The sequence below is a fragment of the Pseudopodoces humilis genome, chromosome 8 (assembly GCF_049639895.1).
Source record: "Pseudopodoces humilis isolate 2021_Gansu_Grassland_sample_001 chromosome 8, ASM4963989v1, whole genome shotgun sequence".
Classification (NCBI taxonomy): domain Eukaryota; kingdom Metazoa; phylum Chordata; class Aves; order Passeriformes; family Paridae; genus Pseudopodoces; species Pseudopodoces humilis.
The window spans coordinates 11236012-11249361 of record NC_142207.1 but is presented as its reverse complement, the minus strand read 5'-3'; the positions used below and the strand labels follow the sequence as shown (position 1 = coordinate 11249361).

The window sequence follows — 13350 nt, the reverse complement described above, 5'->3', positions numbered from 1 at the left end:
TGCCCTTTCTCATCAAACACCACAGGGAAGAAAGCCTGCAGATGTACACAGCAACACTTTGGTTAGAAGGCAAGGACCGTCCATGACCACCAGGTCAGTGAAGGGATTCCCCTGGCCTGCCCAAGGTGTCAAGTGTTTGATATGAACATGCACTCATCCAAGTGGCTTCCTCAACAAAGGAGAATGATGTAATCTGAGTCACCTAGACAATGTCATTATAATCCCACAATTATTCCAGTGATCAGGCCAGATAGATCAGAATCAGCAAGACCAATGGTTTAGATTAATTTTTCTCTGACAGGATTTCAACTCAAATAGCCAATTAGTGCCAGCCACCTACCTTGCAGGTTATTATCACCTGAGCTTTCCTCTAAAATCGTCTGCCGGGCCTGACCAGCCTGAACAGCATCAGAGTGTTTAAGACAACAAAAGATGACAGCTAAGTATGTGCACAGAACCCAAACTGTGATTTCTACAGATTTCAGACTTGCATTAAAATCCAAATTCTAACTGCACAGTCAAGCTGCCTGTTCAAGCAGGACCAGATGCCATCTGCACTGACAGGCTAGTTGGAACAAAAGTGAATCTTAATGCACTACTAAAAGCTATGCTCAATTCTCTGAACTCATACTACTGCTGACAAAAACCTGCCTTTGCACTCTTGGTTATTGTAGTATCTAAATGTGCTTATCACCCCTTGGAGCAGAAGATGCCCTTGTTTCATGCAAGCAGTGAAACTAAAATGCAGTGACAAAGGACAACAGAACTGCCATTAGAACTCAGACTGCTCTGATTACTGGTGTATCTTCTTGAGAGCCTCAGCTGGTGCAAATATATGAGAACTTACACAAAACACAGACATGCAGTTAAACAGAAGAGCCAAAAGCCAAGAAAGTTGAAAAATGGTAGATTTTTTAATAACCTGTCATTAATTATAAATTTAAGATACACTTGCTTGCATTAGCAAGCTCTGAATGGACAGCCTCACATTTTCTTCCAAAACAGTTGAGCACTAGACATGAGTTACAAAATTAACTGAAGATTTTGGACTATTGTAGCTGTGTCATAGCACAGGCACTTGTGAGCACAAAGTCAAGAACATCTTCATATGCAGAAAAGACCATAGGTCCCTTGATGGCTAAATCAGAGGGGTGGGATTTGTGAACAGAGTCCTTGCCTAAGAAAAACTGAAACAGTCTAGGCAGGATGAACCAAGCCAGGGCAGCAGACACAGCAGAATCCATCTCAATAGTTTTTTAAGTTGAGGAAAAATATGGCTACAGCCACAAAAAAATTAAGTCTGTTTCTGTTTCTTCAGGCTTGGTCTTTGCCTTGACTGCTTCTTTGGTCTCTGCACAGTGTTCTTAACACTGGCAGAAGGAAGCCTGAAAGTTACTTCATCATCCTCTGTGTCATCACCCATCTGAGCAGCTTTCCGGCGCTCCAGCACTGCTGGAGTACAGACTGGAGTGGGATCCTGAAGAGATCAGAAAAACAGGATTCACTGCAACACCATTTGTCAGAAAAAGCTGTCACTGCCCCTGTGGTACCACAGACACCTCAGCCCAGCTCTCCTTTGGAAAACTGTCTTCATTTTATAACTAGTTTCTTTTGTAGACATTATTTATTTGGACTGAAAAAGACACCTTCAAAGATGTGTATGTGAAAAGTGAATGGAAATTAATTCACATTTTCTAACATGTCGTTATGTACATTTGCTTTCTAAACTTTGTATTTCCTGACTCAAAGCATCACAACAGTGGAAGAAAATCAGGACAACAGGGCAGGGGGTGAGGGAGTATATTTGAGACTGGCATATAGAAATGTCATATTCAAGTTTACAGCAGAGCTGAAACATCCCAGTTTCATTACCTCAGTAAGCCCTCAGAACTCAGCCGACAGAATGTGTTAGTTATCCTGTCTTCCTCACAACGAACCATGCCCCCCAGTTATCAGAAATAAACCAAGTAATAATAAAAATCCCCAAACACACACACACACACACACACACACACACGCATCTCCCAGCTCACAACAATGATGAAACAGAACAGAAATGTTAATGCCTTACAGCCTTTTTAGAACATCAATACCCCAAATCTCAGTCCGGATGACCAGAACTTCCCTTTCATCCTACTGCTACTTTTACCTGCCACTTGTTTCCAAAACACCAAATAGTGTGCCTGGAGAGCATGGGGTAGGAGGAACAGCACAGTATGGAAATGGGGACAGATACCACTAAACTGTATTAACAGTTCAACTCCCTTTTTATCAAAACAGGCTGGCATTAAAACATGGTCCAACAGGAGGATTTCATGAAGGAGATCATGCTGTCCCAGTGTAAAGCACAGGTGCAGGGGGTGTACAGACGCCTGGCCCCAGCACCCTTCACTATCACAGCCTCAAGGGAGTGCTGAACAGCAGAGGCTGACAGCAGACACACTGTGGGACAGGCACTGCTGGTTATAGCGTGCTGCGCGTGCCTTTGCTGCTGAATACTTTCACAGGAGAAGGAACCACGAGGATTCAATCACCCTCCCCTGTTCAAGAGTGTTAATACATCTCAAAGGAGCTACTTCTGGCACAAACATGTCTTAAGCAAACAATGTCAAAGTTTTTGTGTGCTAATATCAGTATTATGGTGCCAGCTGAGGACTTCAAACACCCGCCCCAGTGTGAATGGTGGTTCTGGACACCAGCAGGACTGGTCCGTCTTACCTGACTGCTCAAAGAAATGTTCAGTTTTGATTTCTTGGATGTTTTGATTTTTTTTCTCTTTTTGCAAAGTGCCTGTGCAGCCTAAGAAGGAAGACAGATGAGGTGGATCACTACACATTTGTGTGAAGGTGCAGTCACTTACCTGTTCATAGATTTCTATGTTTCTTAGCTATGAAGTCCTTGCTACAGCAAATAGGTATAAAGTAATAAACTGACTGACACACAGGTGATCTGGTTTGAACAAAAACACCTAAAGCAACATGAGAAAAGGTGCAACTGTGCATTTTAAAACATTACATGTCAAACAGTACTAATTGTTTACAACTCAAGTACTTGACACAAGCACTCTGCAGAGGAGGAACATGCTGCGGATGGAAGTTCTGGTCTTGGGACCTGCCTTCAAACCTCCACCTGCCAAAGCCTCCCACAGGGCTCAGCAAAGCCCCTCTGCTCTTTGGAGATCTGCACTCCAGTGTTAAACCACAGAATATCCAACTGCTTGTTCCAACAGAAGAAAAGGAACATCTCCCCTTTGCTGGTACGTATTTACTTCTCTTCAAGTAAACACACAGGCACATGGAGCACAGCCCAGCAACAGCACCACACTGAATTCCTGGAGCTTCTACACACTTCCTAACACAAGTTAGCCTCCCTGGGGCTCCAGCTCTTTTGCCAGTTCCACACAGAACACATGATTTCCGTGTATTCGGCACAAACCTAGAAACACACCTTGCTTAACACACTCATGGAAGCGATGCCAAACTTACAAATCCTGGGAAGTCATACTCCAGCCCCTTTTCAGCCAGCTTCTTCCGCAAAAGCCTCTCCTTATGCAGCAGGCGCTTGGTCATCCTGGCCTTCTCCAGCAGGGAACGGATCCTGTTGTACCGCCGCACAGCCGGCTGGGAAGGCTTCCGGAAGATCTTGTCACAGTTTTTAAAGAGGTTTTCATGGACCTTTTCGGGAGGCATGAACTGACCTGTACCAAAGACAGGACACGGGGTCACAATAGAGCTGTCCTTCCTGCCAAGGGCATTCACACAGCACAGCTCACAGCTGCAACACCGTGCTGGCACAGTGGTTTAGGAACACAGAAAAGGTCACTGGATCCTCAGCCAGAAGGAGGAAGAGAGAGGGAGGGAGGGAGAGAGGGAGGGAGGGAGGGAGAGAGGGAGGGAGGGAGGGAGGGAGGGAGGGAGGGAGGGAGGGAGGGAGGGAGGGAGGGAGGGAACACTTTAACAGTTTCACCCACAAAGATCAGACAGGACTGTTTCACAACACATAACTCATAATGCTTTACAAAGAAAGTCTTACTGTTACCGTGACTGAGAAACTCTGATTTCATCAGTTTTTTACTCAAAATACCCTTATGTCAAACCTTACAGACAACAACTGCAGCAGTTACAAATGCCAAGGAGTTTCCATGTGAAAGGAACTATCTCTACAGCAAACCCAACCTTACCCTGATATTTCGTGTTACACAATCACTAAGAGCAATATCAACCCAGAGAAAAACAGCACTAGTGACTAAAAGCCTGCTAAGCATGTTCTTTACACATGATGAAAAGCTCAGCCCCACAGAAAATACTTTTGGACAAAACTTCATTGGAAAACCCCTAAAATTCTATGCAGTTGAAAAAGATAACTGAAATAACTACAAGTTTCCTTTACATGGTAGAGGACTTACACTGCAACTTATACTTACACTTCAGCAGTCTCTCAGAAAACAGGTAGTTATTCATTGTGTCTGCAACAATCTTGGCCACATCATCAGACTCAAACTCTATAAATGCATAGCCTTTGCTGCCTCCAGTCTGTAAGTGACAAGAGAGAAACATGAAATAATGCTTTGGTACCTAAAGGGTTCTATTGAAATTTATTCTTCCAAAGTCACAGTCCATTCTCAGTTAACCACAAGTAATTTCACAAAGTTCCCTGAAATTGTGAAAAGCACCAGATTCAGTCCTAAATTGGTATGACATTATTTGCAAAATAAGTATTTGCACACAAAACAAACTGTTCACACATATCTACTTGCTAAAAAAAACCAAAGCTGCCCTACATTGCTGCTGTTCCATGCTTATACAGTAGTCTTATAATGCAACAGCAAACCCAGGAACGAGAAGATACTACATTTCTTGAACACAAAACAAGTAAGTTACAATAGAATCGTGACACTTCAGCTGTACCTCGAACTGTCGCACTCCGGCATTTCCCACAGGAGTACGTTTACTTACAGATGAAAGGACCACAAGAGCCGTGGCCCAGCCGCCTGGCACGTGTGGCTGCTGAGGGCCTCAGGGCTCTGTGGCCATTGCTGGGCAAGGGGAGAGCCCCCGAGGTCACGGAGGCTGCCCGGCCCGGCCCGGCCTCGGGCGCCGGCTGCGAGCGTTCCGCCACATTAAGGTCCTGCCCGGGCCGCTCCTCACCTTCTTACTCCTGGAGAGCCGCAGTCGAGTCACCGTCCCGAACTGCCCGAAGTACTCGCGGAGCTGCGGCTCGAAGAGGCCCCGCGGGAGATGCCCCACGAACACCACGCCCGGCGTCAGCTCCTCCTGCTGAGAGAGGGCACAGAGAGACCGCGTCAGCCCGGGCTGGGACTCCTCGGGCCGCGCCCCCCCCCGCCGGGCCGCTCCACTCACCTTGGCCGTCCTCTTGGTGCGCGCCCGCTGCACCTTCTGCTGGAACTGGCGCTGTAGCCGCGGGTCCAGCGCCAGGAGCGGCGCCGCCCTCACAGCCGTAGCAGACGCGGGCTCCTCCGCCGCCATGCTGCCTCCGTAAGGCCGCCGGAAGTGCGTCACTGCCCTCGCGCCAGCGCCGCGCGGCCAGACGCCGTCTCCCAGCAACAGGGCGGACGCGCCCTCGCGCGGCCCCAGCGGGCCCGGCCCCACCGCATCGGGAGGGCGGCCTGAGACACGGACACCGCCGGGGCGACAAACTCCCGCCCTGGTAGTGACCAACTGCCCGCCCCGGGGCGATCCGCACTCTCTGGGCACCTTCCCAGCCGCCCCTCCGTCCATTCCTGGCTGCTCCGGGCGCTCAGGCGGTGCGCGGGGCAGCCCGGCGCGGCGCGGTCAGGCGGTGCGCGGGGCAGGCACGCGCCGGCGGGGCGGAAGGCCCCGTGGGCGGGAAGCGGCGGCACCATGTCGGTCAGCGAGATGTTCGCGGCGCTGCAGGGAGCGCCCGGCCAGGACCAGGACATCCGAGAGGTGCCGGGGCGGGCGGGCGGGACGGTACGGGGCGAGGCGAGGCGAGGCGAGGCGAGGCGGTACCTCGGCTGACGGCGCGCTGTGCCCGTAGGAGATCCGGAAGGTGGTGCAGACGCTGGAGCAGACGGCGCGGGAGATCCTGACGCTGCTGCAGGGCGTGCACCAGGGGTCCGGCTTCCAGAACAGTGAGTCCCGCGCCGCCGCCACCGGGCAGGGGAGAACAGCCGGGGGGCGGGAGTGCCCCTCGGAGCACGCAGGTGCCCTGTACCGGGGCCCCTTTTTCCGGTTCCAGTCTCTCCCGGGGCCTTCAGCTTGGGTCTCCCGGAGGCTGCTGGGAAGAGGAGGGCGAAGCTGGGAGGTCTCAAGCCAGACAAGTAGTAAAGCTGCCGTTCCGCGTTATGGAACACCGTTCTGTCCCTTTCTCCCTCCCTAGCATGGGTTCCTTTTCTGTCTCGGTGCAGAGCTGTGTGTTCTTTAAGAGGTGTTCACTTTCTGCACTGCTGAGTCGGCTCTTAGGTCTCCCTGTAAGTGGCTTGCACATGGACTGTGTTATCACCACTTGTTGGGCCTTTGTATCAGTGTCCCCATCCCATCTCTTCATCCCACACCCCAAAAAGCTGTGTTCTTGAGTGCTGAGAGACTATTCATTATGGACTGGGATAGGGGGAACGCACTTCAATCTGGCTTGTACAAAACAGATTCTCTTTGTGGGTGTAAAATCTGCAAAATCTTTGACTGTAAAAATCTTTGTGGGTGTAAAATTTGCAAAACGTAAAAAGAATTTGCAAAGGCTGAAACAGCAGGACCTGCCCTTGATGTCTGAGCGACAGCAGGAATTGTTCTGCAGCTTTGGAGGTTTGGGTTTCATCAGCCTGGTTCTGGGCTTCAGAGGTGTTGGGCAGAATGTTTCTGGGTCAGCCTGTTTCCTCCAGGACATGAGAGCAGCTCTGCAGGCCCAAATGCCAGATCTGTTCTTTCTTCTGCCTCATTTCTCATCTTACTGGTTAAACTACTGGAATAAACTTAAATATCTCCATTAAGAGCTGGGTTTTTTCCAGTCAGTATCTTGTGAGAAGAAACAACTATTCTGACTGAGCTGGAAACTCTAGAGAGGAATCTGTGCAAGCCACCCTGTGAAGAGAAATAGAACCAGCCTCTGTAGGTTCTGTTTTACTCCCTTGCAGAGCTGGCTGGTTGTTTTCAGCCTGATGAGGTTCCCCAGCACACTGGGGCTGGAGCTGGAGGCCTGGGATTCCTCTGGCCTTGCAGAGGGTCATCAGCATTGAGCAGTGCCTGGGGTTTGACCTGTGCATGCAAGTGCAAGTTCTGTCTGCTGGGAAACCTGGCAGTGCTGGAAATCAGAACTGCTGAGTGATTATTTACACAAACAGACACTCAGTTCTCTAACCTGGGAAATTCCACAGTCATTGTGTGGGTAACAACTTCAGAGTCATTTTCAAGTGTTTAATTGTAGAGGCCCATGTTCAACTCAGTGTCTTTTCACTTGATTTTTAATTCCTGGAACTTGAGGAGTCTGAGAAGAGATGTAGAATAGTTAAAAAAAAATACAAAATCAACTAAAAAAATACAAAACAAAACAAAAACCCCACCAAAAAACCCACCACCAACAAAAACCCACCAAACAAAAAAGCAACAAACAAACAAACAACCAAACAGAAAATCCAAAGCCTCATCTTAAAATTCTTGCAAAAATAACGAGTTCATGCTTAGTAGGTCAAGAGTTAACTTGTGATAACAGACCTGTGAATTTGTCATCAAATTCAGCTCTGTTAGTAAAACCATGGGATGGATAGTTGGGAGTTTGATGTAGGACAGCTTTCTGTACCAGCCAGTGGCTTTTAAAATGTCATCTTGCACAGCCTTCCTTGGCTGCTTGTCCCAGATGGAGTTGGAGAACTGCTCAGAAAGCTGGGCAGGGCAGTGTGTGCTGCATCCTGCTGTTGTCTGATACCAGTCAGGATGACAGGTGGGGCCTCCGGAGCCTGAGAGCCAGCTCGGTGTTTGCTCTGCAACTGCAGAACATCATAGGTGACACCTGAGGATGTGCAAGGGCAGTTTGGATTTGGGGGTTGTGTGTGTGTCACTGGGCATTGTCTGAGCCTTTATTGTAAGGATTGTTTATTTTTGTCACAGGTGCCTTTGGCAGAATCCAAATGCAAATGTGTTCCTTTCTCTCTTCCCCCACATGATGCTCACATGACTGAGGCAATCCTGTAGCTCTCAGTGAGCTTCACACAGCTCTTTCATCCTGGCTGCCACATGGAGCACTCCCACGTTCATGCTTCCTGAAGTTTTTATGTTTTGCATGCCATTCTCCCTCCATATCTTTTTAAAACAGAAATTATGTGTTATTCCTGGAAAGAAGTTTTATAATCACACTTGAGTGACTCCTAGTAGGTCTTGTTTGGTAAAAACCATCACAGCTTTCAGATTTAGCTTCTGTGAATAATCCTGGCTTCTGTACATGAAGATGCAGGAGGGCCTGTCGGTTTGATCTTTGGCCTATTTTGGCTGGTGAGCAGGATCAGTGGCAGGGCTGCAGGGAGTTGTGGTTTGAGCCCTTTGGCCGGTCGCTGGCACTGCAGGTGCAGCGGGGCTGTAACTCTTTCGGCAAACGGGAGGTGGCAGTGGCTGCTGCAGGAACAGAGATCGTTTCTCTGCAGAGCTTAACACACACTGGACAGCCTGCAACCCAGGCTCATCAAATATATTGTAAAAAGCAGGAATTGCAGTTTCCTGAAGGGAAGTTGCACCTTGTGTAACCAAACTCTGATGGATTAGAAAAATAGGATAAGATTTTAATGTGGAGAAAGAAAAGTTGCTTTTCCTTTGATGGTGAGAGTTGTCTGGCAGCAGTGCTTGGTAAGCATGTGCTTCCTTTGGGGCCACCTGCTGTGTGTAGTGCTGTTCCATTGCTTGGGATCTGGCTGTTGCCGGGACATCTTGGCTCAAGTTCAAAACAAAGGCCCAGAGCAGATCAGACAGCCTGGAATTCCAGAATCTTTCTACTTTACCTCTATGGCTCATGGTGTCACCAGGAATACTTCTCAGATTGATTGCAAGTGTCAGCAGCCTATCTTGGACAAGAAAGTAGTGTAAATAGCACTGTATAAAAAACTCTATTTATAAACTTCTTTTGCCTGTCAGATCATTTCCTGAATATATTAATTCCCTGAATGCTATGCTGCTTCTTTTTCAGTTCCAAAGAAGTGTCAGAAGGCTCGTGAGCACTTTGGTACAGTGAGGACACAGATGGAGTCTCTGAAGACCAAGTTTCCTGCTGATCAGTATTACAGGTGTGCAGGATCACACATGGCCAGACACTGATCTATATGGGCATTGCTTGGGCATTTGGCCTCATTGCTTTGGAAAAATGATGTAAAAGTCTATGGGCTGAATGCTTCTTTCTCTTTGAAAAGGAAAACATGGTAGATAAGTGTGAGGTTTTTATCAGCATAGATGAAAAACACTTTTGCTCAAACACTGTAACTTTTCACTAAAAATACTCAGTATTGAATTATTTTTTAGAAACTTTCTTTAAAAAGAAAAAGGGAAGCTTAAGAAGTTGGTGTTCTGCTGGAGCTGCCCTTGTATCTGGGAGCAGGGCATTTGCTGCTCCAGTAATTTCAGTTAAGTTGTTCGGTTTGGGGCATTCCTGGAAGCAGAGCTCTGAATCTGTCATGAAATGGCTCTTTGGTTCTGCAGACACTAAATGAAGTTGTCACCTTTGTGTTCTGTTGCTGCCAGAAGGGGACAGTGCCTGGCAAGAACATTTCAAAGAACAAGAATCTTGTCAGCTCAGATCTGCTGAGGGAGGGTGGGAGGGAAAGCCCTGGCTATCTGTGGGCAACACAGCCTGGAAAAGTGTGAGAGCTGAGGATGTGTGTGAGAGGGGCAAGCAAATGTCAGCCTCCAGTGTGGTAACCTGGGGGTGGACTTCTGGAGTACCAAGATATCTTTTAGCTGTTGTCATTTTGATAAACCAAAAACACTGTGATGTGCATGTGTTAAGGCAGAAAACAATGCACACATAATGTGTGCTTGTGTCCTAACGCTCCAGTAATAAACATTAATTATTTATACCTTGACTTGGTGTTTCTTCTGCAGGTTTCATGAGCACTGGAGGTTTGTACTGCAGCGGCTGGTGTTCCTGGCAGCATTTGTAGTCTACTTGGAGTCAGAAACGTTAGTAACCCGAGAAGCTGTTGCAGAAATACTTGGGAGTAAGTTAATGTTGTAACAGAAGAGAGAAAGCTTGTGACCTTAGACATTGTAGCTTTCAGAGGTACAGGGAAACGGCAGAACTTTGCTTTAAGATTTCTTCCTTAGAAATCAGATCCAGAGCTTATCTGGTATTTGATTTCATTATATAAACAGCAAATTCTTGGAAGACAGAAATTGGCAAACCTGATGTTAACAAAAGTATTTATTCATTAGTAAGTTCTTCATCAATGAAGGTCATTCATTCAAAGTGTGTAAATGCACCAAAAGAATAACATAAAAATGACAGCTTGTTTCTCTAATTTCTTGCTTTTGGTTTTTAAACAGTGTGTAAAGCAGATTAAATTCTTTGCCATAAAAGAGTTGTATCTTCACAGAGCAAAAGATTTGAAAAAAAGTAAGGAAAATACATCCTGTATGTAGATGTAAATCCAGTTACCCTGTTGGATGTACAGTTGAGGATGCTCAAAATGCTGAATCAAGAGCTGAGAGGCTGTAATTGCATCACATACAGGAAAAGGCTGACTTTTATTTTGTAATAATATTTCATAAATTCGATATTTCAAATTAGCACCAGTAAACAAGTGCAATTTAAGGTGGCTGGATTTGCTCATGCTCAGCACCACCTCATCACTGCTCTGTTTTTGTCTCAGTTGAAGCTGATCGAGAACGGGGCTTTCACCTGGACATTGAAGATTATCTTTCTGGTGTGTTAACTCTGGCCAGTGAGCTGGTAAGAAAGATATTAATGCAGTATTTGGTTTGAAACTGACCTTGAAAACAGAAGTAATGTGTTTTTTACCTTTCCAGGGTTGTTCCTGGAGGTTATGATACACAACACCTTGATCTGAACTTGTAGCAAGATGCTTCTCTGCATGTTTCTCAGTGATACTTTTAAGATTTAAACTAGTCATTTGATTGAAAATCCAGAACTATGGCCAGGAAAAAGGTAGATCTAACTACAAATAATCAGATTTCCTGGAACACAAGTGCTTCATTTGGGACAGTAACTGATGGGGGCAGTGATGTGATGTGACGTGACGTGACGTGGGTGGGTGGGTGCTGTGCTGAAATTCTTCAGTGTCTCCTCTCACAGGCCAGGCTGGCAGTGAACAGTGTCACAGCTGGGGACTATTCTCGCCCTCTCCGCATCTCAGCCTTTATCAATGAGCTGGATTCTGGCTTCCGCCTCCTCAACCTGAAGAATGACTCCCTGAGAAAACGCTACGATGGCCTGAAATACGATGTCAAGAAAATTGAGGAAGTGGTTTACGACTTGTCGATCAGAGGACTCAATAAGGAGGCAACAGTTGGTGCAGGTGGGGAGAAGTGAAGGATGCTCGTTTGAACAGCATCATCAATTACCTCAGATGGTTGCCAATTTAGGAAGTACCTAGAGAAGCCTTCCTACAGTAGTTTAGAAGAACTGCAGCTCAAAGCTGCTCTCTATTTTCTTACAAAAGGTGTAGTACAGGTGTTAGATGTTTTGTAAAATCATGTCTAGATTAGGACAGGAGAGTGTTTCCAGTGGCATTCCTCTGTCAAACCCATGGTGCCATTCTCTGCACAGCAGCAATAGAAGTTAGTAACTCCCATGAGCTGAGATTCCCATTACTTCTGTAGTGTTGCTTCCCTGCTCTGTCAGGGAAGTGCTGTGGCTATCTCTGCTCACACACCCTCAGAGGTGTGTGCACAGCACACAGCTCAGTGCAGACACATGGGATCTTTTAAGAAACACGGTGTGTAAATACCAACTTTTTTTTAAGAAACTTTTTCTTTTTCTTTTTGTTTCTTAAATTTTCATCTATGTAAGTTGAACAAATTTGCATAACTGTTTATGAACCAGATCTCTTTTCTAATGGTTTCTGTTAATATACCCCCATAATGGAGAACACCAGGATTTCAGTTACCAGGGAGAGCAAGGTCTTCTTAGACACCTGCTTTCTCTGTCTGGTATTTGTTTTGCTGTCATGAGTAAATGCAGAGTTCTAAATGATGATTTGCCTTGAGAACTCAGTGTAACCAGTTTTCATGTTTTTTTAACTTCCAAGTTTTCTGAATAGAGAAGTGTAAACTGATAAACTGCAGGTGGTGTCTGAGTTATAACAACGTGTACAGGCCACAACTGTACCTGTGTCCTGGGATTAAAAAAAAAAAAACACCACAAAACTATAGTCTGTATAGTAGAATGTTTGTATCTCCAGAAACAGGAAAGTTACTGCTTTCAGGTAAGTATGTAAGATGTTGCAAACACCAACAGCCTCTTTCATGTGTGTAAGTGGACAGATTCATGCCTCCTCATGGGCTTGTTCTCTTGTCCTAAATTACTTTGAGTTTTGCCATTCTGCTTCTGGAGGTGCAGGAGCAGCACTTGCGAGGAGGAGGAATACTTCAGAGGATGAATGGGAATGGTCAAGTTTATGTGGGGCTTATTAGTATTTCAGTTTCTTAGTGAAGATTTGCTGCTGAGTTAGGGGGTTGTTTTGTTTATTGGAAGAAAATGGTTTCTTGGTTATTTTGGCCAATAAAAGCTGTTCTTTCGTTATGGCCACTTGGTACCTCTGCTTGTTGTCTGATCATCTGCTGTTATTTGCTTCCCTTGCTGGGAGCCTGTTCTGGATTACCAGCATTTCAGTTCATCTTTCAGCTGTCCTTGGACAATAATGGAGTTTCTCCCCTTGGCTGTAGTTGTTCAGTGGTGCACTTCTAAACACTGCCAAGTGCAAAGTCAAACTGCAAACAGATTTCATAGCCTTTTTTGTTTTTTAATTTTGAGTGATTTCACCAAGTAAAATAGGAGAAATACAGAGTTTATCCTTACCCAATGCAAGAGATGGCAAGATTATCCTAAGAGCATCTCAATCCTTCATGTTGTCCTCATCCTTTTTATCTCATGTCACTTAACACCTGGAGATGGCAATATCCCTCTTTCAGAAGAAAATGAGGGTGTAACTTCCTGAGGCCTGTGGCAATGTAACAGCTTTCAAAGTATTTCTTTGTTCTTGCCCTGTGCCAGTGTTTGCTCATTTCTTGACTTCAGGCTGTGGCAGTGGGAGGAAGGAAGGAGCTTAAGTCAGTTTTACTGTCCAAAGCAGAGATGGGGGGTAAACCAACACCCTAAGGCTGTGCACTTCAGGGTCTCACAGGAAATTAGTGGGAGTGGGGGAATAGAGAAGGGTTT

General features: G+C 46.2%; 2 protein-coding genes across 3 annotated transcripts; one reads left to right on the top strand and one right to left on the bottom strand.

Annotated features, from left to right (window-relative positions):
- Positions 1 to 895: 895 nt before the first annotated feature.
- On the bottom strand, positions 896 to 5496 carry NIFK (nucleolar protein interacting with the FHA domain of MKI67). Of its 2 annotated transcripts, none has more exons than XM_014249215.2 (6): positions 5361 to 5496; positions 5148 to 5276; positions 4424 to 4532; positions 3486 to 3697; positions 2719 to 2799; positions 896 to 1477 (listed from the first exon to the last, which is right to left on the bottom strand). In XM_014249215.2, exons 1-6 carry the CDS (start codon positions 5484 to 5486, stop codon positions 1295 to 1297), a joined length of 840 nt encoding a protein of 279 aa, XP_014104690.1. In that variant the 5' UTR covers positions 5487 to 5496; the 3' UTR covers positions 896 to 1294. The 2 variants fall into 2 exon arrangements, with proteins under 2 accessions (XP_014104690.1, XP_005519714.2); XM_005519657.3 differs by having other exon boundaries at positions 5148 to 5273.
- Positions 5497 to 5831: 335 nt separating this feature from the next.
- TSN (translin) lies at positions 5832 to 12718 on the top strand. Its single transcript, XM_005519656.3, has 6 exons — positions 5832 to 5927; positions 6019 to 6112; positions 9148 to 9244; positions 10056 to 10171; positions 10823 to 10902; positions 11266 to 12718. Exons 1-6 carry the CDS (start codon positions 5862 to 5864, stop codon positions 11500 to 11502), a joined length of 690 nt encoding a protein of 229 aa, XP_005519713.2. The 5' UTR covers positions 5832 to 5861; the 3' UTR covers positions 11503 to 12718.
- Positions 12719 to 13350: the final 632 nt, after the last annotated feature.

What these genes read in the sequence shown, in the direction of transcription:
- NIFK (XM_014249215.2), bottom strand. Translation starts at nt 5,486, where the DNA reads ATGGCGGCGGAGGAGCCCGCGTCTGCTACGGCTGTGAGGGCGGCGCCG. An exon ending in GCACCAAGAGGACGGCCAAG is followed by an intron (nt 5,277 to 5,360) that starts GTGAGTGGAGCG and finishes GCCCTCTCTCAG; the next exon opens with CAGGAGGAGCTGACGCCGGG. An exon ending in TTCTGAGAGACTGCTGAAGT is followed by an intron (nt 3,698 to 4,423) that starts GTAAGTATAAGT and finishes TCTTTGGTACAG; the next exon opens with GTCAGTTCATGCCTCCCGAA.
- TSN (XM_005519656.3), top strand. Translation starts at nt 5,862, where the DNA reads ATGTCGGTCAGCGAGATGTTCGCGGCGCTGCAGGGAGCGCCCGGCCAG. An exon ending in CCTGCTGATCAGTATTACAG is followed by an intron (nt 9,245 to 10,055) that starts GTGTGCAGGATC and finishes TTTCTTCTGCAG; the next exon opens with GTTTCATGAGCACTGGAGGT. An exon ending in TGTTGCAGAAATACTTGGGA is followed by an intron (nt 10,172 to 10,822) that starts GTAAGTTAATGT and finishes TTTTTGTCTCAG; the next exon opens with TTGAAGCTGATCGAGAACGG.